Source organism: Diorhabda carinulata, chromosome 9 (genome assembly GCF_026250575.1).
Source record: "Diorhabda carinulata isolate Delta chromosome 9, icDioCari1.1, whole genome shotgun sequence".
Lineage (NCBI taxonomy): Eukaryota > Metazoa > Arthropoda > Insecta > Coleoptera > Chrysomelidae > Diorhabda > Diorhabda carinulata.
In genome coordinates, this window is record NC_079468.1 from 19,510,443 (window position 1) to 19,536,935 (window position 26,493).

Consider the following 26,493-nt stretch of genomic DNA (forward strand, 5'->3'; position numbering starts at 1 on the left):
TCGATGGAAGCGATAAAGTGAAAAACGGCAGAGCTACTAAAGGCACTCACCAAAGAAGACTTCCAGCACTGCTTCGATCAAAGGGAAAAACGTATGCAAAGGTGTGTGGCGAGGGAAGGGGGTATATTGAAGGGGGGCATTCGAAAGTAGAATAATTTTCATAAGAAAACCCTTTTTCGTAACCAGTTTCGTTATTTAATAGCCAGAGCTCGTAAACAGTGTGTTCAGGATGAATATCACCAACTGTTCCAGAAATTCCAGTTTAATTTCCACAATCCCGCCTAACACAATTATTCTCCATTGATTCTGACGGTCCACAGTGTGGAAAAAGTTCTTATTTTCAGTGAAAGTGGAAGTTATGATTATTCACTGGACCATTATTGTGGAAAGTAGATTCTTTGGTGAATAACACGAATTACAAAAAGTTTTCTTTCTCTGCAAATCATGGCTCATAGTATAAATACTGATACTGGTATTTGTGCTTTCCAGAATACTAGATTGACTTATAATTGTATGTTTGTTAAGTTTTCTGGTTCTTTTTTTACGTTTCTCAACTATTTATCCTTGCCTCAAGAACTCAAAAAAAAAATTAACTGAATGAAATGAAAGACAAAATTATATTTGAGAATAACTGAGGTAATACCTGCTAAATGTTGACAACATACCTTCGCGATGGCTTAGAATTAACAAAATTCCTACTTTCTTGTGGCTTGGTCACATAAAGAGAATGTCAGATTTTAGAGGAACAATAAAATGGGCATAAAACAAGGAGGAACAATAAAAAAAGGAAGTCGAAGGAAAATATGGTACGCAGAGGTGATGGAAGACCTAAGAGAGAGAGAGGAATTCAGGAATGGAAAACGAAAGCAAAAAATAGGAAAGATTGGAAGGGAATCACTTCCATACTATGGACCTAAAAGGCTTGCGTGAAGCAACTATATATATCACCGAAAATACTAACATTTTCACTACTAGGCTTAGAGCCCACTGAAGTTTGATCACTTCTTAAATTAATGAAGGGATAAACACCTTAACTTATTTGTTGATAATGTGGATATAGTCGTGAAATTTCAAATTTCCATCTCATGTACCTAGTTGACGTATTTTACTAATTTCTATGGTTTCCAAAATATAATCTGACATTGAATCGTTCACGCCTTATTCCTTTAACCTTCAACCTCCATATTTTTTCCTTCTTGACAAATAGATTTTTGGTTATTTTAGGTTTTTCATGAAAGAAATAATTCATCCTAATGTTATCTCTAATCAAAATATATATTAGAGATAAATCTGTTGATGGTAATCCTCTTGACCAGCCTTATAGATACGCTTTTGATGGTCTCTTCTGGCATTCAACGGATGCTGGATTAAAATTAAATCATTACTAAAAATTTCAGCATGAGAAATCGGTTGTCAGTGTCAAGCTTGCTCTTAGCGAACAACGGGCGGCACCTTTGACTGTCACTCAATTGTTAAAAGATCTATCTAAATACGAGCCGCTTTTTTCCAACCCGCCATATCGCCTTCTTTCTCGCGCTATACAGCCTGATGTTTATATATACATAGACCGTATACTGTACCTATACGCCCGTTTGGTCCTCTCGGTGAATTTATCTGATAAATTTAGAAAATATATTTTTTTTATTCGAATAATATATTAACAAAAATCATTTTCTGCGAGTTTATAAGGGCCATTTGCTGAGATGGTCGAAGCTTTTGTAAGCCGGCCTAATTATTTAAGAAGGGCTTATCTTCTTGACGATTGCACAGATCTATAAATAAGTTGGTTTTTGTAAACCTTTTTTCTTTTTCCTCTCTTGTATCAATTGTTCAAAACTGAACTGAAAAATTAATGCCGTATGTCATTTTAACTAAAAGAAAAGGAAGCCGCGAGGTACGAGCTTTTCACAAGGTAAAAAAATTACTTGGTTAAATATTGAGTAGGAATTTAATACCATCAAGCCTGATAATTTTAAAAGGAGTAGTGAAGATTTAAAAAAAATATTATAATAAAAATAAGGAAGCCAAAAAGACAGCAGCTTTTAAAAAATAAGAAGGGAAGAGAACAGGAGGCGGCCCACCAGTAAGAATACACTAGAGTGAAGAACTGTAGCAAAAACGATTACAGGAGAAAGTTGACAAATACCCGATAAGCGGAGCAGAGGGAGTGAATGAAAGCTGGGAAAAACTAAAACATAATAGAAGCTGCAACAGAAGCCCTTTACACCCGAAATATAAAACACGGTCCCAAAAAAAACCCCATGGTTCTGCAATAAAGTCGAAGAATGAATCAAAAAAAGGAAAGCTTATCTAAATCACATGACAACAAAAACGCCGGGGGACCACGATGACCATAAGAGGGTAAAAAACGGTACCAATATACTAGTGAGGCAAAAAAAAACAGTATTGGGAAGCATTAAACGATTTTTATGGCCTCCAAAAACAGATGTGGAGATTCATCAGTACTCAGAGAAAAGAGGCAAGCTCAAACCACATAACATAGGAAGCTTGGGTCCAATATCTTGAATAATTGTATAAAAAAGATGATACAGAAAGCATAGCTATTTGTGCTACTTAGTTAATTTGTTAAGCAAAAATATTTGGAACAATGTAAAACATTTTTGATCAGGTACGGTAATGAAAAGGCGAAAGCCTCGTAGGAATAAATCAGAAACCGATCATTAAAAAAGATAATTTTAATTAGCCTCGTATTATCAAAGGTATTTAACACACGTTCTCTTTTATCAGTTGCAAATAAATCTAGTTATTTAGGATCATCGGACATCAAAACTTAGTCGCTTCAGTAATTTTCTGTATTACTTTATGTTTATCGTTTCAAACACGAAAAATGAATCGAACCCTTTCAAAACTTACTCGGACATGTTGATTAATGATACCTTCAATTCGATCGGAATTATTTTATCGAGATATTTCCATCCCGTCCAACGATCTAAAGTAAGTAGTTGTAGTGTCTCATCCATCTCTTGTTATCAAGAACCGCCATCCTTCATAGCATTTTACCGTCATACCATTGTGGAATTTAAACGCTGGGGTATATAGCCGACACCACGTCTTCGCTGTTGAACCCCATCGATCAAAAGCTACTAGCAGAAAAGTTGATAGAATGCAGATACAGATTCTTATATATACGTGTTATGTAAACTGTTTCCGACTATAAAATAAAACTGTACATTCTTTTGTTTAGAATGTAGTACGTCGTCATTAATTTGTTATATTGTGATTTGACACGGTAGTTTTATATAGTACACATTACAGTATTTATATTCAATTAAATTGAAAAAAAAAATAACAATATATTTGAGAATTCATCAACATATCACCTAATTAATAACAATATTGTTGTTATTGTCATAAACATAGCAAAATTATAAAATTCTACAAAATTTAAATAGCGTTGTGACCATTTTGTATGAATAAAGATTATACGTAAAAATCATTTTGTAATAATAAACAGTAATAATAAACAGTAACGACCCTCTTAATTTTGATCCCTATAAAAAATTCAGAAATATGTGGAATCACGTCTTAATTATTATTTTTTAAAAGGGCAGTTTGTAGTCTGTCTTTCAATGAAACTACGTTAATCCATTAGCAAAAGTATACAGAGTCCTTCACGACGAGCTGAATCGATATGTTATATGGGTAAAATTTGTAAAAAATATATGGGTAAACCATTAATTCGAGATACATGAATTTACTAACAAAAATTCCCTTAATTTAAAGCGTAGAATCCAACGGTAAATAGAAAAATGGGGGTTGCCTTTTGAAAAAATTAAGTTTTCGAAGTTTTTAGATAGCGAAATTCAGCACCATTTTCTGAATACCCTATATAAATTTTTGTCAAGGTTTTCACAGCTTTTGACAGCTGTAAGTGTTATTTGTCCAAATCTCAAAAATATTAGGCCTGACTCACTTAAACTTAGAAATATAACGTTTTTAGTGGAGGGCTGCATGTGTCTAAAAATTTCGAAAATGTGGAATAATTCAAAAATGGGGGACTTTAGGCACACTATGCCTCATATGAAGTCTTATTGAAATTACGAGTAGATTCCAAAAATTTAATGAAAACTATAGTATTTCGTTTGAAATAACGAAGTTTAGGTCCACTTCCGGTATGACCGGAAGTTTCAGAAAACTGAAGTTATTTTAGCTGAAACGAGCAGTACTAGTCGCAGTACTTTCCCATATACATATCGATTCAGCTGGTCGTGAAGGACCTTATACATAACCTTCAAAATCTCATTAGAAATTGAATCATAGCTTATATTGAAGATCAAATATTTGGTCTGTCTTTTTGGTACTTTTGTATCCATCAAATCATTGCCTCTAGTGAAAATAGGAATAGGTTATTGATTATTATGTTTTCATTTGGCTTCTGGTACCGGCAGATCCAATTCTGTACACTAGCAAAAGGATATTACTCTATCATACTCCTTGATAGTATTCTCAAAAGGATATAACTCTTTGTGTATATCGATCTAGACATGAGCAGGTCTACAAAGGCATAAAGTTCGCTGCGTCAGATTCTTTAGATACTTAACTATCAACTATTCAACATAAGGTAGCAGAAATCAGATTTCAGTTATAAATCAGTAGCTGGAACCTTCAGGTTTCCATAAAAGTCCTTAGTCCCATCACCTGTCGCTCTTAATACCTTTTTAAGCAGAATTTGACCTGTTATGTATAACACTATGACACAAATTGTGGTAGAAGATGGAAGGAACTTTTAGGTTTTAATTGTTTGCGAAACGGCAATTCACAATAATAAATAATAAGAGAGTTAGAGTATTTGAATATTGGATTAGACCCTATCCGAAACTTTTCTTAAATAGTGAATCTGTTTATAGTGCACCCTGTAGCAAAGTGGTAAGCATTTATTACAAATCAATTTCTTCATAAGTCTCACATTGAAAAAAGTACCAAATACCAACATAGTGGAGCTCCTTTTGAGCTGGAGGGCCCAAAAATTATTATGCACTCACTCTGACCAAAAATGGGAAAGCTACTGGTCCAGATGATATACGAGACAAGTAATATTCCCGAAAAATGGCTTGTTTCGACTCTTATCATCCTACCCAAGAAGTCAAATGCAAAACGTTGAAATGAATACCGCCTTATAAGTCTCATGTGTCACGTGTTAAAGGCATTTTTGAGGATCAAACACACCTGTATATGGAGAAGATTGGATGTTAACATTGGCAACACTCAGTTTGGATTTAGGAACGGGACACGAGAAGCCCTTTTTGCAGTACAAGTCTTAATACAGAAATATCTAGATCAGCAGACAACCTTAATAGCTTGCTTCATAGATTACGAAAGGGCTGTTGACAATGTGAAGTATGATATCCATTGGGACTCGATAGTAGAGACATCACTATAATTAAACAACTGTATTGGAATAAAGTGGCCCAGAAGATAGAAGGCAGGCGTGGCATGGGTAGAAAACGATTTTTATGCTTGAAGAACCTTCGAGATTGGTTCCATGTACGTGATGCCGTAAAAACGCATGACACAAGATCGTGAGGAATTCCAAAGGATGATTGCCAACCTTCTTTAGAATGGTATTGGAAGAAGAAAGATTCTCTCTAAAACCTTTCTTATTTGCGTGAAAGAGATATATAGAAGTTTGACCAACATACTTTCACTGTTTGGTAGAGTTGTCTTGTGAGTCTTGATTACAGAGAAAATAATAAATCATTTGTGATGATTTGACTAACAGAACAAATTATTTATTGAAGCTCCTTCAAGGATGTGAAGATACAAAGAAGCACTTCCAGAGTAAGTGGCTTAAAGCAGGTTAATTTTAATTATTTTAATCAGATTTAAAAAGGTTCTCGAAGTTTGATGATGAGCTGTGTTGAATAGAGAAGTAAATCAAATCCTTTCCATCCAAAATTAAGTCAAAAATTTGAGTTTTATTGAATTAATCAAAGAAATATTTCCCAAACTAGAGGTTATGGAATTATCTTTATTCTATTTAAAACAACTTTGATACTAACGGTTTATGAAACCCAGTGAATTATTGTCGAATCAATTTCTAAAAAAAATTAAGAAATAGAAGTGCTAGCTTGAAACGAAAGGTTCATTACTTCAACTAATGCATCAAATGTTTTAAATGGAGAATTTTCAGCAGAAATAAACGTTGAATATGTAATACTGTTGTCATTAAAATTTGCGTTGATTATGATGACGATATTAGGATGTTGTTTTTCTGTAAAGACATTTACTTAATAAAAAAGTACAAAGCTGGAAATTGGGAAAAACATGTACTTGTAAGGGTTAACGAAATAGTAGATAATAGTACACAAGAATAAAATTTGAATATTTATAAATAAAATGATTATAAAGAAAAACAACTTCGTACATTTGTTTTTTTTTATTACGTTGTATACTTTGCATATATGAGGTTTGCTACTTAAGTTTTAAGATAAATAATGAGACAAATAAAAACAAATATCTATAATTGGATATGGCTTTATTGTTTCCCAAAATATTTTGCATGCGTTTGAACCAATTATTATCGAAGCATTTTTTCCAATCCGATTGAGGTAACTTAAAAACATGTAATTTGAATGCATCAATCGCTTCTTAAGGCGTTGACCTCACAATTTATCTTTGACCAGAGGAACTAAGAAGAAATCATTGGGTGCCAAACGAGGACTGCGGTGTATGATCCATGAAATCGATGTTTTGACTGTTCTTTGAATTAAAGAATTTTTTAGAGAAATTAATATGTAGTTTTTTACCATTGAAAACTACGATTAACTCAAAAACTACGCATTTTGTTGAAAAAAAGTGAGATAAACAAAATTATAACTTACAAAAAAAAGAAAGAAAATAATTTTTTATGAAATGTTCTAAGTCCACTACAAAGCAATATATTATCAGTGACAGAAGACTTATTTTGGGGAGAATACTCGAATCTATGGGTTCAACTTCAAATAACGAAAAGTAGGTTAATTTTACGTGCAAAATGCTTTTGAAATTTTTTGTAGTACTCAAAGAGACCTTCAAAACGAGCTCTTATAAAAGTATATTGGACTAAAATTGAAAAAGTTATAGTAAAAAATAAATTAGTCACTCATATGTTTTAAAGAAAAATGAACAGTTACAGCTGTATCATTTCCACCAGCATTAAAATTGAACGTAGACCTTCTACAATTAGTTTTATTTTAGTGTTATTCATACCATCCTGAAGTTAAACCGGTTTAGAATACGTATTTTTGGAAAAATGTACGCCTTTTTCATTTTTCAAAAAAAAAATTGCTTTAATTGCATAATAACTCTGAAACTATGAAAGATACGTAAAAAATTACATAAAACAAAAATGTAGCTTTTTTTCCAACAAATATTTTGGTTATCTTTGATTTCTGTAAAATGGAATATAAAGGGGATATTGCCGTTTAAAGTATCCACTTTAGAGAAAGAATGAAAGAATGACCTGTCTCGAGCCTTTCAACCCTTCCTCTGTAAAAATAAAGGGCTCAAAAGATTTTTCATTTACATGAGCTTATAGCTCTTGAAATTTCCTTTAAAATATACGGATACTATAGCTTAAAATTCATCAAAATATTGAGCAAAATAGACTCTCTTATTTTTATAGTAAAGTAATTTCACCAGTAAAATGATTAAAACTTTTATTTTTTAAATGTGTTCCACTTAGGGATAGATTTTACCCCTAAAAAATAAAAATCGTTCATCGGACTTATGTAACTTTTGGTATTGAGCCTAAGACGAAACTTCTAAATTCTAAATTTTCATGCAAATCTAATCAGTTTCAAAAAATTAGGAGATTACACCTGATTTTTAGCTTCACTGACTGTACTGATATATCTGTGACAGATTTGTCATTACTAAGCAAGGCTCTAAACTGTTATATTTCTTTATACGCATTTCACGTTTCATTCCATCTTATTTTACTTTATAGTGTTGCACTATAAAAACCGACGGAATATAAATAAATCTCAATTTTCGATTATTTATTACAAATAATCGATTTTCGTATAAAACTAAAAAGTAACTAGCAATTACTAATCATTAAAATATATGCCCAATAAATCAAACATTGACGTTAACAGTAGGCAGCCAGTCACTTCATTTTCCCCAGGGATCGAAAAATTTATATCTAAAAATAAAATTTATGCACACTAACCACAAAATTTATTAGGTGTGAATTTACCCGCAATTAATAACTTTAATATGTTTATTTTCGTATTGGACCATAACTTTCGATTGGAAATTACATCGTATTGTGATACGATTTCAAATTGAGAATGTGGACATGATTCCAACTGCGAAGTTCTGGTTTTTCAACGCCGACACGTTCAATTTTTTATATTTGGAATGTTTTGTAGCGGCCAACATCAAATAATCGAGCTTAATAAAGTCATGTGTATGTTTTAGATAAAGTTACAACGTTATTTTGAATATTATTGATCTTAAGCTGTATTCGACTCAAGATATCTGCATACAATTAAGTTTGGAAGGTATAAAAATGAATTTTAGGTAGTGGTAGGTTGATATTGAAGAAATAAAAACTTTTTTATAGTTTAATTTTTTTTTAAATGGTTCATTAGGAATGAAAACTGAAAAATATTCTCAAGCAGTTCATTTGAAGAATTCATAAAATATATTAATGCATAACAACGTCACCGATTCCGTTATTCGTGATTTTTCAGAATTACGCAGATTAAAAATCATAAATAAAGAGATTTAATTTTCCTTGGTTGGCATAATGGCAACCATAGTTTAATGGAAAGAATTTGATTAGAGCTCAAACTAGACATACGTAATTTACGATTCTCTAATAAATTTATGACTGTAATGATAATTATCATCCAGACTTCATTTTCAACATTAATTAAAAATGATATACACTGTATCGATAACAACAATTAGCTTATTATACAAAATTATTGTAGAATATAAAAGTAATATAACCGTAATACAACTTTGCCCAGGAAATTTTTGTTTTTGACTAATATCGTTTTAATTTAACTTCACAAATGTTTAGCTATAGTGTTGTTTGGCAAACTCCCGACGTAAAATTAAAATTGGGGTACTTAAAAATATCAAAAATCGATGAAAAAGTTTTCTGCGTGTATTGGAGTTGAAAAAAGAAACGAATATGAATTTTTTATTACAAAAATGAAGAATTCTTAAAACATTAGAAGGTTTTTTTATAGAAATTTTAAAATTAGGTTACAGTTTCACTGTTGAATAAAACAAATTCTTTCTTATAAAAAAATTTACAAAATAAAAATATTTTTCTTTGGTAATATTTAGTCTAAAGTTTGAATCTCCAGGTTTTTATTAAAAAATGTCAACCTCTTTTCATCTCAGACTCTTTAAGTATCATTTCTATATCGAAAAAAGTTATATCACATAACATTTTACTAATGACTGGAAAAGGGTTCCCGCTACCATATGTGCAATGCACACGGGCGCCATCCTTTAGGGGCGCCAAAACCAAGGGCACAAAAAAGAAACTAAAATAATTTTAAAATAAAAGTAGAGAAATTGAAAGGACACGACATTTTATTAGTATATCATCCAGTTACTGTTGATTCGTAGGTTGCGAAACTTGCGAGATTCTGTCAGGTTTTGTTGTATAATACAAAATTTTGTTAACTACATTTTTATTAAAAAAGTAAGTGCTGAATACCTTGTGGCTGCAATTTCAACGGAACAACCGTTATTTAAAGTTGTTCTGTTCTTGAAGAACGACTGACAGATCAGGATAATAAGGGTACAGACTCCAATGATTTGGTTAATGAAATTGAAGCGTTAAAGTTGTTTTCATTACCTGATGATACTCACCGTGACCTCTTAAGTATTTTACAATATATATTTAAAAACAATTCAACCTCCACCCTTCCAAACGTAAGCATTTCACTAAGAATTCTTCTGACATTGCTTGTATCTGTAGCTTCTGACGATGCTTCAAGAAAGATTGTCTGTGCTAGCAATATTAGCAATTGAATAAGAAATTTTTGATGGTATAAATTTTAGCGATGTAATTAACGAATTTGCAAGAGAAAAGACTCCGAAAATATCGCTACAGTAGCGAGATTATTGTAGTAACGACGCTACTACAACAGCTATTTTTCTGTTGTACCTAGATATTATTTTTGATTTTATTTTAACAAAGTTATCTAGATTTTTGTTATTAGAAGTATCTGAATATTTTTTAAAATATTGTAGTATAAGTAGATAGTAGTACTTATACACGTGTTAAACGTGTTAATGAAAAAGCGCAAAACCTCAGACAATCCAACTTATTTTTATTATAAAAGAAGTACGATTATTATTTTGATTCAAATTTGACCCCTATTTTTTATTAGTGGAATCGATTCTACTCACGATTCTGAACAAACTAATTTCAGGTTTTGCGCTTTCTCATTAACACGTTGTATATGTAGACATAAGGCAATATTTCTGTTATTTGTTCCTAAATAAATGTGATTTTTAGTTTTGGTTAGTGATATTTTAGTCTACGAATAAATATGACTTTTAAAGTTCAGTTCTTTGCTTTATTTCAAGCACCTACCTACTATAAAAAAAAGATAATTCAAAATGCCTGAAGGGGCGTCAAAATCCATTTTTGCATACAGGCGCCAGTAGCCCTGGACTGGAAGCCCAAAAAATTGTTTTTCGAAAAGTCTTCGAAGTTATCCTTCCAAGTAGAAGTTATTGCGAAGTGCGGAACACTCCCAAAATAACACTCGAAATTCTTCTATATGCATATTTACCCAACAAAGAAAATTATTTCATGAATATTGAAATTATTCTTTTTATTATATTTATGTGAAATTCAATCTCTGAAAAGTCTCTTTTCAGTCAAAATACCATTGTGTGTAAACTTACCTGTATTTAAATGGAAAACCCTTTCTTAATGATTAACTGTTTTTGCTTTTAATCTATCTTTAGAAAACTCCTTGCTGTTCATGAAATATTTCAGGAGTTTAACGCAATTTCTGATAAAAGTTTCGTCCTATTAAACCATGCTTTGGAAAAAATAATCTCGTTTGACTTGAGGAGTATTCCATATCCTTCAATTCTTAATAGTTCTATCTAATTTTTCGATCTCATACATATTAGCACAGAAATAGGTAATACAGGTAATACATAATAAAACTAAACCCCTTCTGTTACTACCCACTTCATGTCTATATACTTTTTTCCAGCTTTAACCTTATCCAAACAATATTTTCCGTCTTTCTTTCCAAAATGAGCATCGATGATGTCGTAATTTGATGAAAATCTCTCTCCTGCAAGTGATTTTTAAGGCTATAAAGCAGGAAAAAGTCGTTGAGAGTAATGTCTAGGAAAAATGGTATGTGGTTTACCAATTCTAAGTCCAAGTCATTAATTTTAACCATAGTGATCACATATTGTGAGAAGGTGCGTTGTCCTGACGCAATAGCACTTTATTTTTCTTCAAATTAGGTCTCTTTCTTGCCATTATTCTCTATATCTTTCCAGTTAATGGTGCATAGTAATTTTCTGGTATTGTCTTACCTTTTTTACCATGACTATCGAAAAAAATGGTCGCTATCACTTTTCTGGTTGATGAAAACAAACTTTTTTGATAGTATCGCCGATTGTCGTAGTTTTTGGCCGACCGAATCAGGCGCGGTGTCATCTTCTCAGTTTGGGGAAATTGAAATAAAAACAGAAAGAGAAGATCAGAAGTTTCTACAGGTAAATTTTCTTGACTGAAAAGCAGCCAATACATATAAAGAAATAAAACAAATCTAATATACTAATTCATACAAATCATTTATTAAACAGGCTTTTTTGTCATTATAATTAAAATTCCAATCTTCTCTTTGAACATTTTGGAAATCTTCTATTAGTTTCTTTCTTCAATATAAACATTAATATCTCTATGGCGGGTCCCATGAGGCGTTCCTCTTCCATGGATGCTCGAAGATAATATTTTATTCGCCTTAAAGTTGAAGCGACGCTTACTGATAAAGTGGCAAGGATACGAAGTAAAATGTTAATTTCTGGTATATATCTTTGTCGTATTCTTCTATTGTATTGAGGAGACAATGAGAAATATCTATTCCATGTGTTTCTACGGCTCTTCTTTGTCACTTCGCAATCCATAATTTATATTCTGAAACGACTGATGGAACTGGAACATTATTAGAAAATCCTTCATAATTTTTTGGGACTTCACGTTTAATTTTGGTGTCATCTATATAAGATTTTCTAAGCATTATTTTTAACGAAAATCGGTCTTTCATGTATATTTTCTAGAAATGGGTTTATATGATGGATGTTAAAATTCCATAGAAACCATAACGCATAATAGGGTGTAAAATAAAATTCCATTCACTGAATAATAAAAATTTATTACACAACTTGTGCTCTCCATTTGACAGTGAACGCTAAGTATCTATCTGATACACAATTAATTCATTTGCAAAAATATACAAGATTCTACTAACTAATTTATACATTCATTATTTACATATTTGACAAATCGGCTTAAAAAAGGCATTCCATTTGAAATTCGGATATGCATTTGTATATTAATTCAATTATCATGCACAATATTCAAGTTTATGAATTCGATTATTTTGTTATAGAGCAATTGAAACATGTAATTTTGACACGATGTTAATTTGCACCAAATGTTTGCTCCATTTGATTTCAGTAATGTCAAAGCAAGTACTTATACTCAAGGTTTTTGAGCCGATTTTTCCGTTCGGCATTTTCATATCTGTGCTGACCTTAAGAAGTGGCTAAGTTGGGGCCGCCAGTTTACAAGCTGAAATGGCGCGCAACTTATCGACCCAGTTTCTTGTACTCTGGGACTAGAATCGAAAAGAGTTGGCGTATGAGGTGAGACTCAAACCTGACAGCACTGTGTCAATCATTTAAGTCGCTGCACAGTCAAATTTAGTTTTGTTTATTGACAATATTATTCAGAAGATCTTACAGCTATCGTTGAAATTTTTAGACGGTCTAGAGTCCGATTGAGTGCAGGTTATTATCAATCACATGTTTATAATTGAGTGTGTCTAACCTCACTTTAATGCAAATACGCCAATAGGTTTGTATTAACAGAATGCACCGTCTCTCCTCATAGAGTAAAATGAGCTGACACATCTAATGAAATATTTAGTATTTAGCAGAGTCAATTAACAGATATCATGTGCTCTATCAATGCCAACGAAATACGAAAGAATTCGGAGCACCAAGAGAGGTAATTGGACACTAGAATAGTTATCTGAAACTATTTCTGCAGTTGACAACGAAGATATGAATATTTGTGAAGAAGGTCGCCATGTTGGTATTCCAGAGCACAATTTGCCGGCGAAAGAAATGCGGAGACCTTCACAGTAAAAGTTTAAGACCATCTTCTACATTAGAAGTTCAAAATGAGCTTAAAATGGTGACTGAAAAAGTTACAAAAACATGGGTTTGCATCAACGCAATCCTTTGTACGTTCTAATACCGGTTATCCGTGGTCATCATACGAAAATCTGAAGGAGTTTCTGCTACACTTTTCCACAGATTGCTTTCAATATTTCTCACTTTTGGAACGTACATTGATTGAAAACGACTTAATGAACAAGGCTGGGCACATTTTTAATATCGACGAAGCGCGGGCTTGCAATTGAACAACCGCCATGAGCATGTTGTTGCCGTCAAAAACTCAAAAAATATTGCGTCATAAGAGAAAGGAGAAACGCTTTAGATTATCGAAATTCTTCATTATGCCGACGTGCATGCTAAAGAGAAAAACTAAAAAACCCGAATAAGAAGATAACATGCTTCCAGGATCTGTATGTCAGAAAAATCTACATACATCGATAAAGAAATCTTCAAAGGATTCAAATGACAATTTGTGTCTATAAAATCCACAGGAAAAGTCCCATAACTTTTGGATGGGCTTTAATCCCATTGGAGGAAGGTGGAAATGCCGGAATATACGTCTGGAAATCAAATTATTTTATTCTGTTTACCGACACGTACCACTTAACTGGCAGACATTAGACAGATATTTCTTCATTCTATTAAGAAGCCTGAAATTCGTTTCTGCCAATTGCCAACGATGAATTAATAGATTACAATTCAGACATCTACTGGCTTCTTCATGAGAGAAATCTGCTACTATGAGAAACGCGGTGTCTTCTTCCAAAGCCAGGGGTGTAGCTGCGTTCAATCCCTCAATCATTCCTCACTACGCTTATCTTACAGAAGAACAAACACAACCGCTTTTGGTACGTGCAAAACCTCTGCAAAGACTGCGATTGACTTCAATACCAGATAACGCTCGACAACACCTCAACCAAGCTTGTCAAATGCACCCATTTCGTCTGCTGTTCGATCTAAAAGAAAACGCAGTAAGCGGCTTGCTGTTGTTTTATTAAATACTAAAAATATTTTAACAAAAAAGAAAAGTTGATTTCAAAACAGAAGAAAGAAAAAATTCGAAATTTACGGTAGTGAATCCGTGGGGCTGGTCAATATTACACTTAAATGTGAGGTTATTTCAGTTATTTTCAATAACCTGTAGAATTTATACTAACTTAATAAAATGTGGGCCAATTTTCAATTTCTCGGAATTAAAAATGGAATACCTAGCCTTTTAGATAAAACTAATCACAGAATCACTAAACATTAATTGTTCCTAGTAATAATCGTTACTGGCTTGAGTAGGCCTTCGCCGGAAGGTCTTGTTTCTTGCGGACTCGAGCAACTCGACGAAGGTATATTCAAACCATTCAGACCGTTGGCTGCAGCTAAACCAGGAATTTGCAGGGGATACTGTAACGGTACAGCTAATCGTAAATTGTTGTACATTTCGAAAAGCGAATGGGGCGGTCGGAATATCGGAGAACTATTCAATTCCATCGACGGAGGGTTAACTGATAAGTTTTGGGGTTGAATGGGAGTAGGTCGAGCCAGGAAGTTTGTTGGTGTTGGTGCGTGTAAATAAGGGTTATATCGGGAGTAAGCTGCAGCTAAAAGTGCAGGTGATGGTGGGTAGAAACCTGGGTAACAGGATTGGAGGGGGGAATATAGAGAAAGGGTTCGTTTAAAGGCGGCTAGACGAGATCTGGATGCAGCTGTGGATCTTCTTCTTAATTTACCTGTTGTGCCACCTGTAACAACATATTTAAATAACTATATTATTATATAAGGAAGTGGGGAGGTTGATATCTTTATAATTAATATTTTTTAAGTTGCCACAAAACTAGAGTTAAAAATATATCTACGAGGGTGATTTGACAGAAAGGGCTTTTCAAAGCTTGACGACACCCAAGTTTCTAAAGTAATTCGTTAAAATTTTATATAAATCTGACAGATGAATCGGTTTGAATACTCATATAAACCAAACAGTTTCTGTTGTTGAGTAAATATAAGGAAAACAAGTTTCCAGTGTTAATTATATATTATTTTTACGAGAAAAACCAATTGAGGGAACCAAGAACAAGTTAGTAAATATTATTCAGAAATTACATCGTGCCAAGGAGTCTCTGCTTTAAACAGTGGCCATACGAACCCGGATAATGTTGAACGTCTGGACCAGAGAAAAAAAATGATAAAATAATGAAAGTACGTAGGTATAAAGATAGGTGGAGAAAGTACTTGTGAATGGAAAGCTATGGAAGTGCGATGACTAGCAACATAGCTATAGAAACTAGGTGTGGACGTGGACGGTTTGCAAGAAACGAAAAAGAAATTAATAAATACAACACAATAATGAATGAAGTAAAAAGTGATAATGAGCCACATGAGTCAAACAGAGATAGAAATGAAAATAAAAACATAGAATTCGAGAAGTACGGATGAAGAAGGAGCTATTAGGACACCGATGGAAACAATGAAAAAATTGGCCTAGAATGTTTAGCAGTGTCAAAAAATTACTTTGTAAAGCGGTAAACCGTAAAATTGAGGGGAAATTATTGGCAAATGTCTTCAAACTTGAAATATATGCTGTATAGATTGTGAACTTTCTAATACATTGGATTTTTTTCAAGCAACTACCGCTATCTCTAGGTCAGGTACTTCTGGGATTATCCTAGTACTGTAGATGCCTCTTATGTTTATCTCATATCTGTATTTAGTTGGGGTCAATTCTTTGAACTCCCTATTTGATCACCACGCGTTTCTCGACGCGATCCGTCTTGATAATTAAATGTGAATGTCTTCTACTGTATGTACGTTTCAACATGTTCGGTTTTAAGAGTGAATATATAAATAATAAGCTGCAATGACGTGCTGATAATCAATTGTTTTTATTTCTAAATAGATCAGGGATGGAGCAAAGGGATCAGCCCTCGTATTTGAAGAGTGAAATTTATGTTTCAATTCTAGAAGAATTAGCATTGAATTATTCACGTATGTAAATTGCTTAGATCTTATTTTATCCATGAAATTTTCTTTATTGTCAGATATAAAAATCCATCGTATGATATGGATTTTATACAAATTGTTTCTATGTTGCTGAATATTTTGAAAATGGATTGAAAAAAATAACAGCTTTGGAAATTAATCATACCTAAAAACGAATAAAGTTGAGTTGGGTTAATTGAGTAAGGTACGGACCATTACGAAGATGAAAGACGTCAAATAAGCTGGAGGAATGGAATGATTAAACACCCAAGCCTAATGAGGCAAATGAGGAATCAGGATAAGAAGATTTGGAATCAATAAAACGCAATTTTCAGAATAAAATAAATAGACAATGAATTAGAATAGCAATATTTTCTTGCTTCCACTTAAATATATCAACAATGTATGGTTTATTTTGTTGACCAAAAATTAAATAAATAATAATTACCGATAAATACATCCTCAGCAGACGGATCCAACATCCAATAGTTGCCTTTTCCTGGATCGTCGTAATGCCTCGGAACCTTCACAAAACATTTATTCAAACTAAGGTTATGCCTTATAGAATTTTGCCATCCTTGTTTATTGTCTTTGTAATAAGGGAAATTTTTCATTATATATTCGTATATGCCATTGAGCGTTAGGCGCTTTTCCGGACTGTTTCTAATAGCCATCATGATGAGAGCATTGTAACTATAGGGGGGTTTTTCATTTAGTTTCTTTTCTTTACCTGGAAAAAACAGAAGGAAATATCAGATATTTTGATCATTGCCAACACAAATCAGGTAGAAAATAATCTTAAACCATATATAATGATACTTATTCTGAATGTCTATTCTGTACCTAAATATGGATTCTCTTAATAGCAAAATGAATGTAGTACTGAGACTTCTAAGTATCGGATATTATTATAAAATTAGTAGATATTCGAAGTTACATGAATTCCCAACATTCTGAAAATAAGTAAAATTGTTTAAAATAAAATTGAACATTTAATCAAGGTCAAAGGTCAAAAAAATGATTTTTTTCGCAATTTTCATAAAAACGGTCAGTTTTATCATAAAAGTACTTTGGACAAAAATTGTAGATCATAAAATTATCTACAAAAAACGTCTCAAAACTTTTTTCCTACATGCCACTGTTTCTGAGATATAATGATTCAAAAAGTTGTAAGAGTTGTCGTATTTAATGGTTTCATCAATATATTTTCAGCAGTAAACTTTTCTTACAGCATTGAAATGAACCGAGACTTGTTGTGAGTATTTGTAAGAAATTTCTGTTTAGTTGGAACTGTCGTAAGTTCCTCAAATAAATGATGTTGTGCTGCAGCTTTGTTATTTCTCGTGCAATTATTATAGCCATTGAATACGACAGTAAATCTGAAACATTACAACAACTTTTACAACTTTTTGAATCGTTATATCTCAGAAACGGTGGCTCTAGAGAGATTCTGGGATTTGTTAATTAGACTTTAATGACCGTACAGTATTTTCCTTCGTTTTGTACTTATTACATAATATGATAATGATTTATCGTGAAAGGTGGTAAATAATTAGCTCGTGGCTACTCTCAATGTGTTTGTTACTTTCTAGTGATTCCTATGAAAACGGTATCGGGTGCAAACTTTACAGTAGCTTATATGTTGCACATTTTCTCAGAGAAAAATCTGTGGGACTCAATGTGAATGATGAGTTTCTAAACTGCATAGTGTCAATATGCTTAAATCTAGCGGGAATAAATAGAAGACAATTTTGGAGGTTTGAAGACTTAGATGCTGAAGAAAAAGTGTAGACAGGAATGCCTCACAATAGCATCGAGGAAGAAAGTCACAATGAATCGATAATTTCAACATAAAGAAAATAAAATTTAGGCATTTTTACGTTCTTTACCTTACAATAACATAGATTTTTTTAACTATATTAATTCCAGTGGAGTGTCTAGACATTACCATCACTGTTATTTAATTATTATCAGAAATTTTTTAACCATAAGTAAATATTAGTTCCATATACCCCAAATAGTGAATCTTTTTCTGATTTTTGTGAAGTAATTGCCAGAAGAAACGATTTCATAGGCAAATAATATGGTAACTAAATCCCTTAATCTCTGAAAATGTTGTTTATCAATTGTATTTCTAGGTAAGTACCCAGTAGTATCTCTTTTCTTACTACATATGTACCATACTATCAAGAGCGTCGCCAAGGGGGGGCGGAGGGGTAAGGTAAGACCTTGCAAACATTTGACTTCTTCACCTGTTAATAGATTCAGCATCGCATGACAAATTAAGGTTCAATGTATATTGTGGAAAGTATTGAAATATTCAGAATAACATTAAGATTTTGACATCCGTTTTCAAAATCGCCGTCATTTTCATCACGACTATCTATTTGCTTCTCTTTCAAAAAAGCAACCGTATTTTCATTTTGGCACTTTTTTCAATAACATCCAATCGAAAACTAACAATGGTGAAAATGAAATGTTCCACTTGCTTAAATATTCCATACAGGTGCCATAAAACTTCCTCTTTAAAACTTTGTTCAACTGATTGTGATACTTCTGCTTTTTCAAGAACTGATGTAACATTAAAAGAGATGAAATTCTCCTCTTTTCTCCTGGTAACAGTTTCAAGAACATTTTTCAGGACTTCCACACTATCTCTATTACACTTTTCGTGCTTCCTTCAATTTTCCTTATTCCATGCTGGAATGTGCTAAGTTGGCTGAGAATAAACCATAAATGAGCTTCACTGATAGGATTGCTAAAAAATTGATCCAATATGTTTGGGGCATTTTTTTTTTCATTTAGGAAAAATTCTTTTAGGGCTTCAAACAGCTTGATGACTCGTTCAACTGCTGGAAATACAGATAACCAGCGTCATTGTCATATAATCAGTTCCTGGGTACTCACAAAAGTCCTTAAGCCTTTCAGTTCTAGCGGTGTATATAGAAAAGTACGAGAATATTTTGAAAATTGTGCAGTGCAGCCTATTCCCTCAATATTTTGTTGCAATGCCGCCTTTAATTTAGTAAATACGTTACTTTTGCCTTTTCTTTCTAGACCACCGAAATTGGTGTTTGTATTGTCTCCACAAAATGCGACACATTTTTTTTTTTTCATGAGCCGACCTTTCCATAGTACTTAAACAAAATGCTGAAGTTTCATCAGATGTCTCATTTGTTAGGGAACTCCGAAAAAGCAGACTTTTTGATACTATCAAGACTTTTGTTCAAACTCTGGGGAGCGATAACTCCATTTACTAAAGCTGTTACTTCAGTTCTTGCCGAACTTAACTTTTTTGTTATAGATTAATAATCAAACATGACGTTATTAAGCTTATAAGTACAATCACTAGATCTGAAACTTTGATGATGTTTTACCGTGTGGTAGGCTAATGTAAGCTCGGCTGCTCGAACTTGGGTGTCTTCACTTGACTGTGGTACAACAAAATAATTTACTGCTGCTCGGAGCACTAAATCTGTTATGTTTTTTGATTTGATGTGATCAACTATGTCCGAACGCCCACCATGACTAATACTAATAAAAGAGTTACACACAGAACACTCTGCTTCATAATCGAAACGACCTATCTTAATAAAGTTCCACTACTTAGAATAATTGTCACTGGATTTGCACGCACGTTTTGGCATTGCGATGATTCATTATTAATAAACAAGAAAAACACTTGACTGCACTGGCATAACCTCAATCACTGTTGAACAACGTTGTCAGTCGTAACGTCACACACTATTATTTTGGCTGTAGCAGCTATAATAGTGATTGGTGGCGCGGCAAGCGAACCATTCGCTAAATACTAGGTTAGAGGACGTTGTTAGTTCACATGATTGCCAACAGGTGTAGTGATTGTAGCACCACAGCCAATCAACTGCAGATGTGAGTCAAAAGTAACCAAACAAAATCTTTTGAAAACATTTATAATTTTGAAAATTGAAATCCGGGACTTTTATGCGTCCCTGGACAATTTTTCGGGACACCGTATGTTTTTATGAAAAACCGGGACAATCAATAACGAAGCGACTGATAAATTCCATTTAGAATTCGCGATTAATTTGTACGAAATTGCATGCTAATTACCTGATATTTTAATTTGGACAGAAATTCAATTCCTCGAACACTAAATCTACTCTTACTATGAGTAGAATTATTTTGTTTAAATCATCAATAAATTTTGTAACGATGTAAATAGAAAAATTAATTTATTGGTAAACGTAAGAAGTTTTATGTGATGTTATTTTTAGTTTAATAACACATCAATATATAATATTGAGCTTAAAGGTTGAAAAAGGTGATAGTTGAAAGTATAACGATCAACAATAGAATGAAATGCAGCGAGGGGTAACTCAAAAAAGATTAACAAGCAATCGTTAAGTCTACAGACCAGATGGTCCAAATAAATAGGTACTACATGTATACTGAATGAAATTATGATGATTGTTTACAATAAAAAACAATAAAACCAACAAGTTACATCGAGATATTGCGTTACATACCGAGATACAATTACTAAAATAACCTGGGTAAAAATGTCACTATTTATAAAGGTGTGTAAACTATTTTTTCTACGATCATTGAAGAATTGCGTTTATTTGATAAATATTAGCCAGTAGTGTATCTATCAATAATATGGACATCTAAAAGGACTTGATGTAAAAAAAATCGACATGAAAATAAAGTTGACATGTGGAGAACTTTTTTTCCCACTTACTACTACTTAAATGCGTAATAATTAACAATCTAACGATAGCAAAAAGGAATTTTTTGAACGATTTTTTAATAAAAAGGTTCTATTTGTTTAACTTGATAAAATTCTTGGTTTAGGCGATACAGAGATTTTTAGTTCGTTGAATTTGCCAAGGAAATCGTTCGCCATAAAGAAACATTCTGAACTAAATTATCATAAATTGTAATTATTTATTGAAATAACTTACGGAGGTATTAAAACATTTCTAATTGAACCGCATACTGTCAAACATCGTGTTACTTACATAAGAAACAAATTGAAATGTAGAAAAAATTATTATTTCACTTTACCTCCTGTAACTCAGAATGTCTCTTTATGACGAACGGTTTCCTTGACATTACAACGATTTATAAAAGTCTACAATTCTCGGAAATTATCATTTTTATCGAAATAAACAAAAAGTACGTTTTTGTTAAAAAATCGATTGAAAAATTTATTTTTGCTATCTTCAGACTGTACAGGTTGTCGCTGCAAAAGTTACGAATTGTTTACCATTAGGCATGAGCCGCCCCTTGTCTTCAGTAGTTTATTTCAATGTTTTTTACTGTGGAAATCATTTTTGTACCACCGTCTTAAGAGAAGTGAACTGATAATTCGAGAACGAATCAAAGAATGTAGTAAAAAAATGATTCTTATTGTTTTTCGAGAATTGAGTTGAAGATATTGCAAAGAAAATTTGAAAACATCTACTATCTGACTTTCAGTCAAAATCCGGATTAAAAACTAATAGTAGAACAAAGTTTGGAAATTTGAAACATTGATTACAGGTCAGATACATGTTACGATTTACGGTTTTTTGCATTTAATGCCTGTATAGCTGTAGATGTGCCGAAATGAAAATGAAAATTTTAGAAAAAAATATCTGAAATATTCAAAATATGATTTTTTCCATACAAAATTTCTTGTTAATAAACTTGCTATAGATTAACAACCACCGAATTTGTAAATTTTTGGAAATTAGACACATAACATCGGTGTAGCATCATTAACCCTAGAATGACCAAGGTTTGGCACTTAGTGCCACCTTGACACATTTTTTTGTATCTTCTTAAAATTTTCCCGAAAAAATTCTACATTGTTTCTACCACGTGAACTGCGTAGTACAACTTTGTACTTTTTTAATTAAACTTAATAAAAAGTTACATGCCTTGGTCCAACACGGTCCCTCGCAAAGTCGTCAGCTGATTCTTTTATTTTCGCACAGTTCTGTACAGTTTTCAACTTGAAATCCGCCTGTGCGCGTTGCTGACTCATTTTTGGGTAGCAAATTTGCAAATAATAGTACTTAATAATAGTTTGTTTTTCATACAATTCTTCAAACAAGTGCAATTATGAGTCGACATCTCTCTCAGAGCAAACTTGAAGAAGAAATGGAAAATATTTCGGACTTTATGGAGTGCAACGAATCCTCGATTGATAGTGATGAGGAAGATCATGTTAGTGAAGTAGGTGAAGCTACGTATAGTGAAGAAGAAGCGGCTCCACATTTATCGTCAGACAACATGATTTGTTGCAAAAAATTGTAAGGTATATATAAAAGATGTACTTCGTTCTCTACAGAATATATTGCGTGAAAAAAAAAGTTTACGGCGAAACGGAAAAGTACAAACTATATTAGAATCATTTCAAAAGTTTTTTACGAACGAAATTATGAGTGTTGTGGTCATGCACACTAACGAAGAGGCAATTCCTCTTACGAGTACTACCGAGATGTACGCTTTTATTGGAATTTTGATTCTAATATTTAGAAGGTGCGTGTATTTTAGTACAAACGATTTGCACACATTTGATGATACACGCGAAGAGCGCAGAAAAACCGACAAATTGGCTCCGATTCGTAACCTTTTCGAAAAATTAAACGCATTGCTTTTCGATTATATTGTTCCGGGAGCAAATGTTGTTATAGACGAGATGCTGTCACTTTTTCGAAGACGATGCCTGTTCAAAGTTTTCATGAAAGAGAAGCCAGGCAAAAACGGAATTCTCATTAGAATGTTGGCAAATTGTGAAAAACGATATATAGAAATTGGAAGACACTACACCTGCATCAAAAGGTCCAACAGTGATTATGAAGAGATTAGTAGGATCACTAGAAAATACAGGACGTAACTTGACCACTGTCAGGTTTTTTACTTTTGTCAAATTACACTATGCACACAAATCGAAAAAGAATCCTTAAAATTAACAAAAAAAAAAAAGAGTACTACATTCAAATGCTTCTACGTTTACTGATCCTGCATCAAGGCAACCACCAGTTACATTAGTATCATACATCCCTCGTAAAAAGCCAAAAAAGGTGCCTATTTTTTTATCTACTCAACATTTCGACGCAAAAATCAATGCTAAGCTGAAAAATAAGACTGGAGTGAATTTATTTAAAAACTCAACTAAGGGAGGAGTCGATACAGTGGACCAGATAGTCAGAAAACACTCTACAAAAAGATCAACAAGAAGATGGCCCATGTCTGTTCACTCTAATTGATATTGCGGCATTGAATGCCTACACTTTGATTATTGAAACTACTTACAAGAAGTAGGACTTGTAAAACAATTATTTGGACAAAGATCAGAAAATATAAATGGAATTCCTACGTACATAATAGGTACTGGGAATGGAGTCAATACTTGGTAAAAAGTTGCGAAATCGTTCTGAACAAAAATCGAATGCAGCTCCAGAGGCAGGAACAACATGTCGATGTCATATTTGCTGTTGTAGAAATCGCCCAAATAAAAAATTCAATAACTACAATAATTTGTAGCAAATGTAAATGTTTTTCTTGTGGGACTCATTCCCAAAAGTCCTGCTACAGTAATTCATAAAAAATTGTAATTGAAATTTTCTTCATTTTGTTTAGAAGTATGTATTTATCATTGAATGGGAAATTATTTTTTTTTAATTGTATTTCTCTCTCAATAAATACTTTTTATTTGACGTTTTTCATACTTCATACAATCTATAAAAAGCGGTAGTACACACTAAATAGTTGGTGGCACTTTTTATCCAACCTTGGTACAACATGAAACCAAAAATAGAGTTTGGTCTTCCGATGGTTAAGACAAGCTACAACAAACACAAACACAACAATCAATGGAGTCTGCAAAATTAGGTGCTTACAAAATTGAAATTTTTAGTTATGAAAATAAGTATTTCTTAAGGATTTCAAAAAGCGTAAATTATACTGGGTGATTTGAAATTGAATTTGAAACAACAAAGTTCATTATTTTTCCGAAAGACCTGACAACCATGTAAATACCACTATAATACCGACCGTACCACGAGACTATAGTACACAAAGATTTATAAAAACTTAATCTATATAGAAAAGAAAATCTATTGTGGAAAATCGCAAGTAATATTCTTGATATCATAAATCTTTCTAGTACCAAATTACGGATGTCTCTTAACTGACACAAAGACAGTCAAGAAACAATCTATTAGAGTTCCGTCAAGTTATTCATTCAATTTTGTATGAAAGAGTGTATTCACATCAGGGCTAAATGTTATTTGAAGTAGGCTACTTACTTATTGTGTAGGTATAATATACCGTACATAATGAAATTGCCACTTGTACATACCAACCCAACAAGTTATTTTAAGCATTTTCGACTGTATTAGAAGTTAAAACGCCAAATATTCAGCAGTATCTTTTTGGCAACACTGTTTATGACAGATCACGCGTGAGAGAGTATGCCAAAATTGGACCTTGCGTATCGGCTATCTAAAACGGATCCGCGACCACCATTTGCATGAAATCATCTTCAAATATTAAATTATACTGAGCGTTCTATCGATTCCAATAAAGATTTCATCAATGTTTTCAAATTTTTGTGGTTTTTTTTTTCAAAATCTATACTATATCTCTTAAAAATTACTGATTATTTATAATAAGAGTTGTAGAATTTATAAAAAAAGTTATTTAAATTGCTACGGTTTGGACTTTTCATTTTATCTTTTTCAAGTTAAATATAACTTAAAAATAAAATATAACTCAAAAGTTTATGCAGATAAACAAGTAATTTGATGCAGCATCGAAAGGGGTGAGTACGATTTTCGTGGTGCCGCTGATTTGGCTTAATTAGGCCAAAATAAATCGTAAATGTAGAATAAAATTTTTTGATATCTCGCTTCGTTTTCGAGATATCGATATTTAAAGTTATAATCAAACATTAGTTCAAAATTCGCTTTATTGAACAGATGGCGTTCAATACTTCGTTTCAAATGCCCCCTATAAGAAAAAAAAATAATAAAATAAAACTAAAATAATCACCACGCGAAGAAAATTTTTTGGGCAATTTTGGCTGTACAAAATTCACGATTTTTGAACTTTTTGCACTCAAAGTGCACCACGAAAAGGTTAAGTTAGGTTGATATATACAAATATTAAATAAAAATGAATTTTTCCAGCTTCAAGTATCGATATCTCAATAACGAAACGAGATATCCAAAAATTTCATTCTTCATTTTCGACTTATTTTGGATCGATTTACAAAATAGCGCCACGGAAATCGTATTCGTGCCCATCGAAACGTTGGAAAATTTAAAAAAATCTTATAACAATTTAATTTCGTGTCCTCATCCCACAACATCATTAGTAACAATAAGTAACTCTTAACAATAGAATGTGAAAGGTAAACAATCAGAATTTATGGATGTTTCCAATATAGTTTTATAGACACAAATCTTACCATCTTTTTGTATATCCTCTTCATCTGCCGATTTATTAGAACAATCCAAAGGCGGTGTTGTACCAGTAACATCTAAGTCCGATTCACAATCACTCACTTCCGATAATGTTTCTTGTTTCATAAGGCACTCATCCTCAGGTTCGGGTGTACTTTCACGAACGTCGAGCGCTGTTTCGGGTAATATAGAGTTTATTGTAAACGATTTGAGCGGTGTATGTGCCATAATACACGGCTTCGTAGTAGAACCTCGAGGCACAACCATATTTACATTATCACTGATAAAACTACCGATTGTTTTGTGTTTCAACTTTCACATATTCCAAACGACTAATGATTCTTTTCTGTAGATTGGTTCTCTATAGCTTTGGTGATATCGGTGACGCCTCTGTAAGGATTCCACCCAATCGATGTAGAGAGCGAGGTGAAAGTAGGTGGGGTTTCTGTTTGTTTGCCGACACGATATGGGTGTGGTTTTTGGGAAAGCATAAAAGATTCTACATAGGCGTAAGTATAAATGATTATAGCTTTTATTAGTATACAAATTGGTTATACTATAAAACACGTTTACAGGAGGTATCCGCCATTGTTATATACACTCTTATATTTATTTAGATCTGATACGAATCGTGTTCAATACAGAGGCGGGCTGGGCTGGGCTGGCTAATTTA

General features: G+C 32.7%; 1 protein-coding gene across 1 annotated transcript; it reads right to left on the reverse strand.

The window, feature by feature from the left end:
- Positions 1-12,362: 12,362 nt before the first annotated feature.
- LOC130897809 (fork head domain transcription factor slp2-like) lies at positions 12,363-26,154 on the reverse strand. Its single transcript, XM_057806723.1, has 3 exons — positions 25,826-26,154; positions 16,829-17,110; positions 12,363-15,146 (listed from the first exon to the last, which is right to left on the reverse strand). Exons 1-3 carry the CDS (start codon positions 26,085-26,087, stop codon positions 14,662-14,664), a joined length of 1,029 nt encoding a protein of 342 aa, XP_057662706.1. The 5' UTR covers positions 26,088-26,154; the 3' UTR covers positions 12,363-14,661.
- Positions 26,155-26,493: the final 339 nt, after the last annotated feature.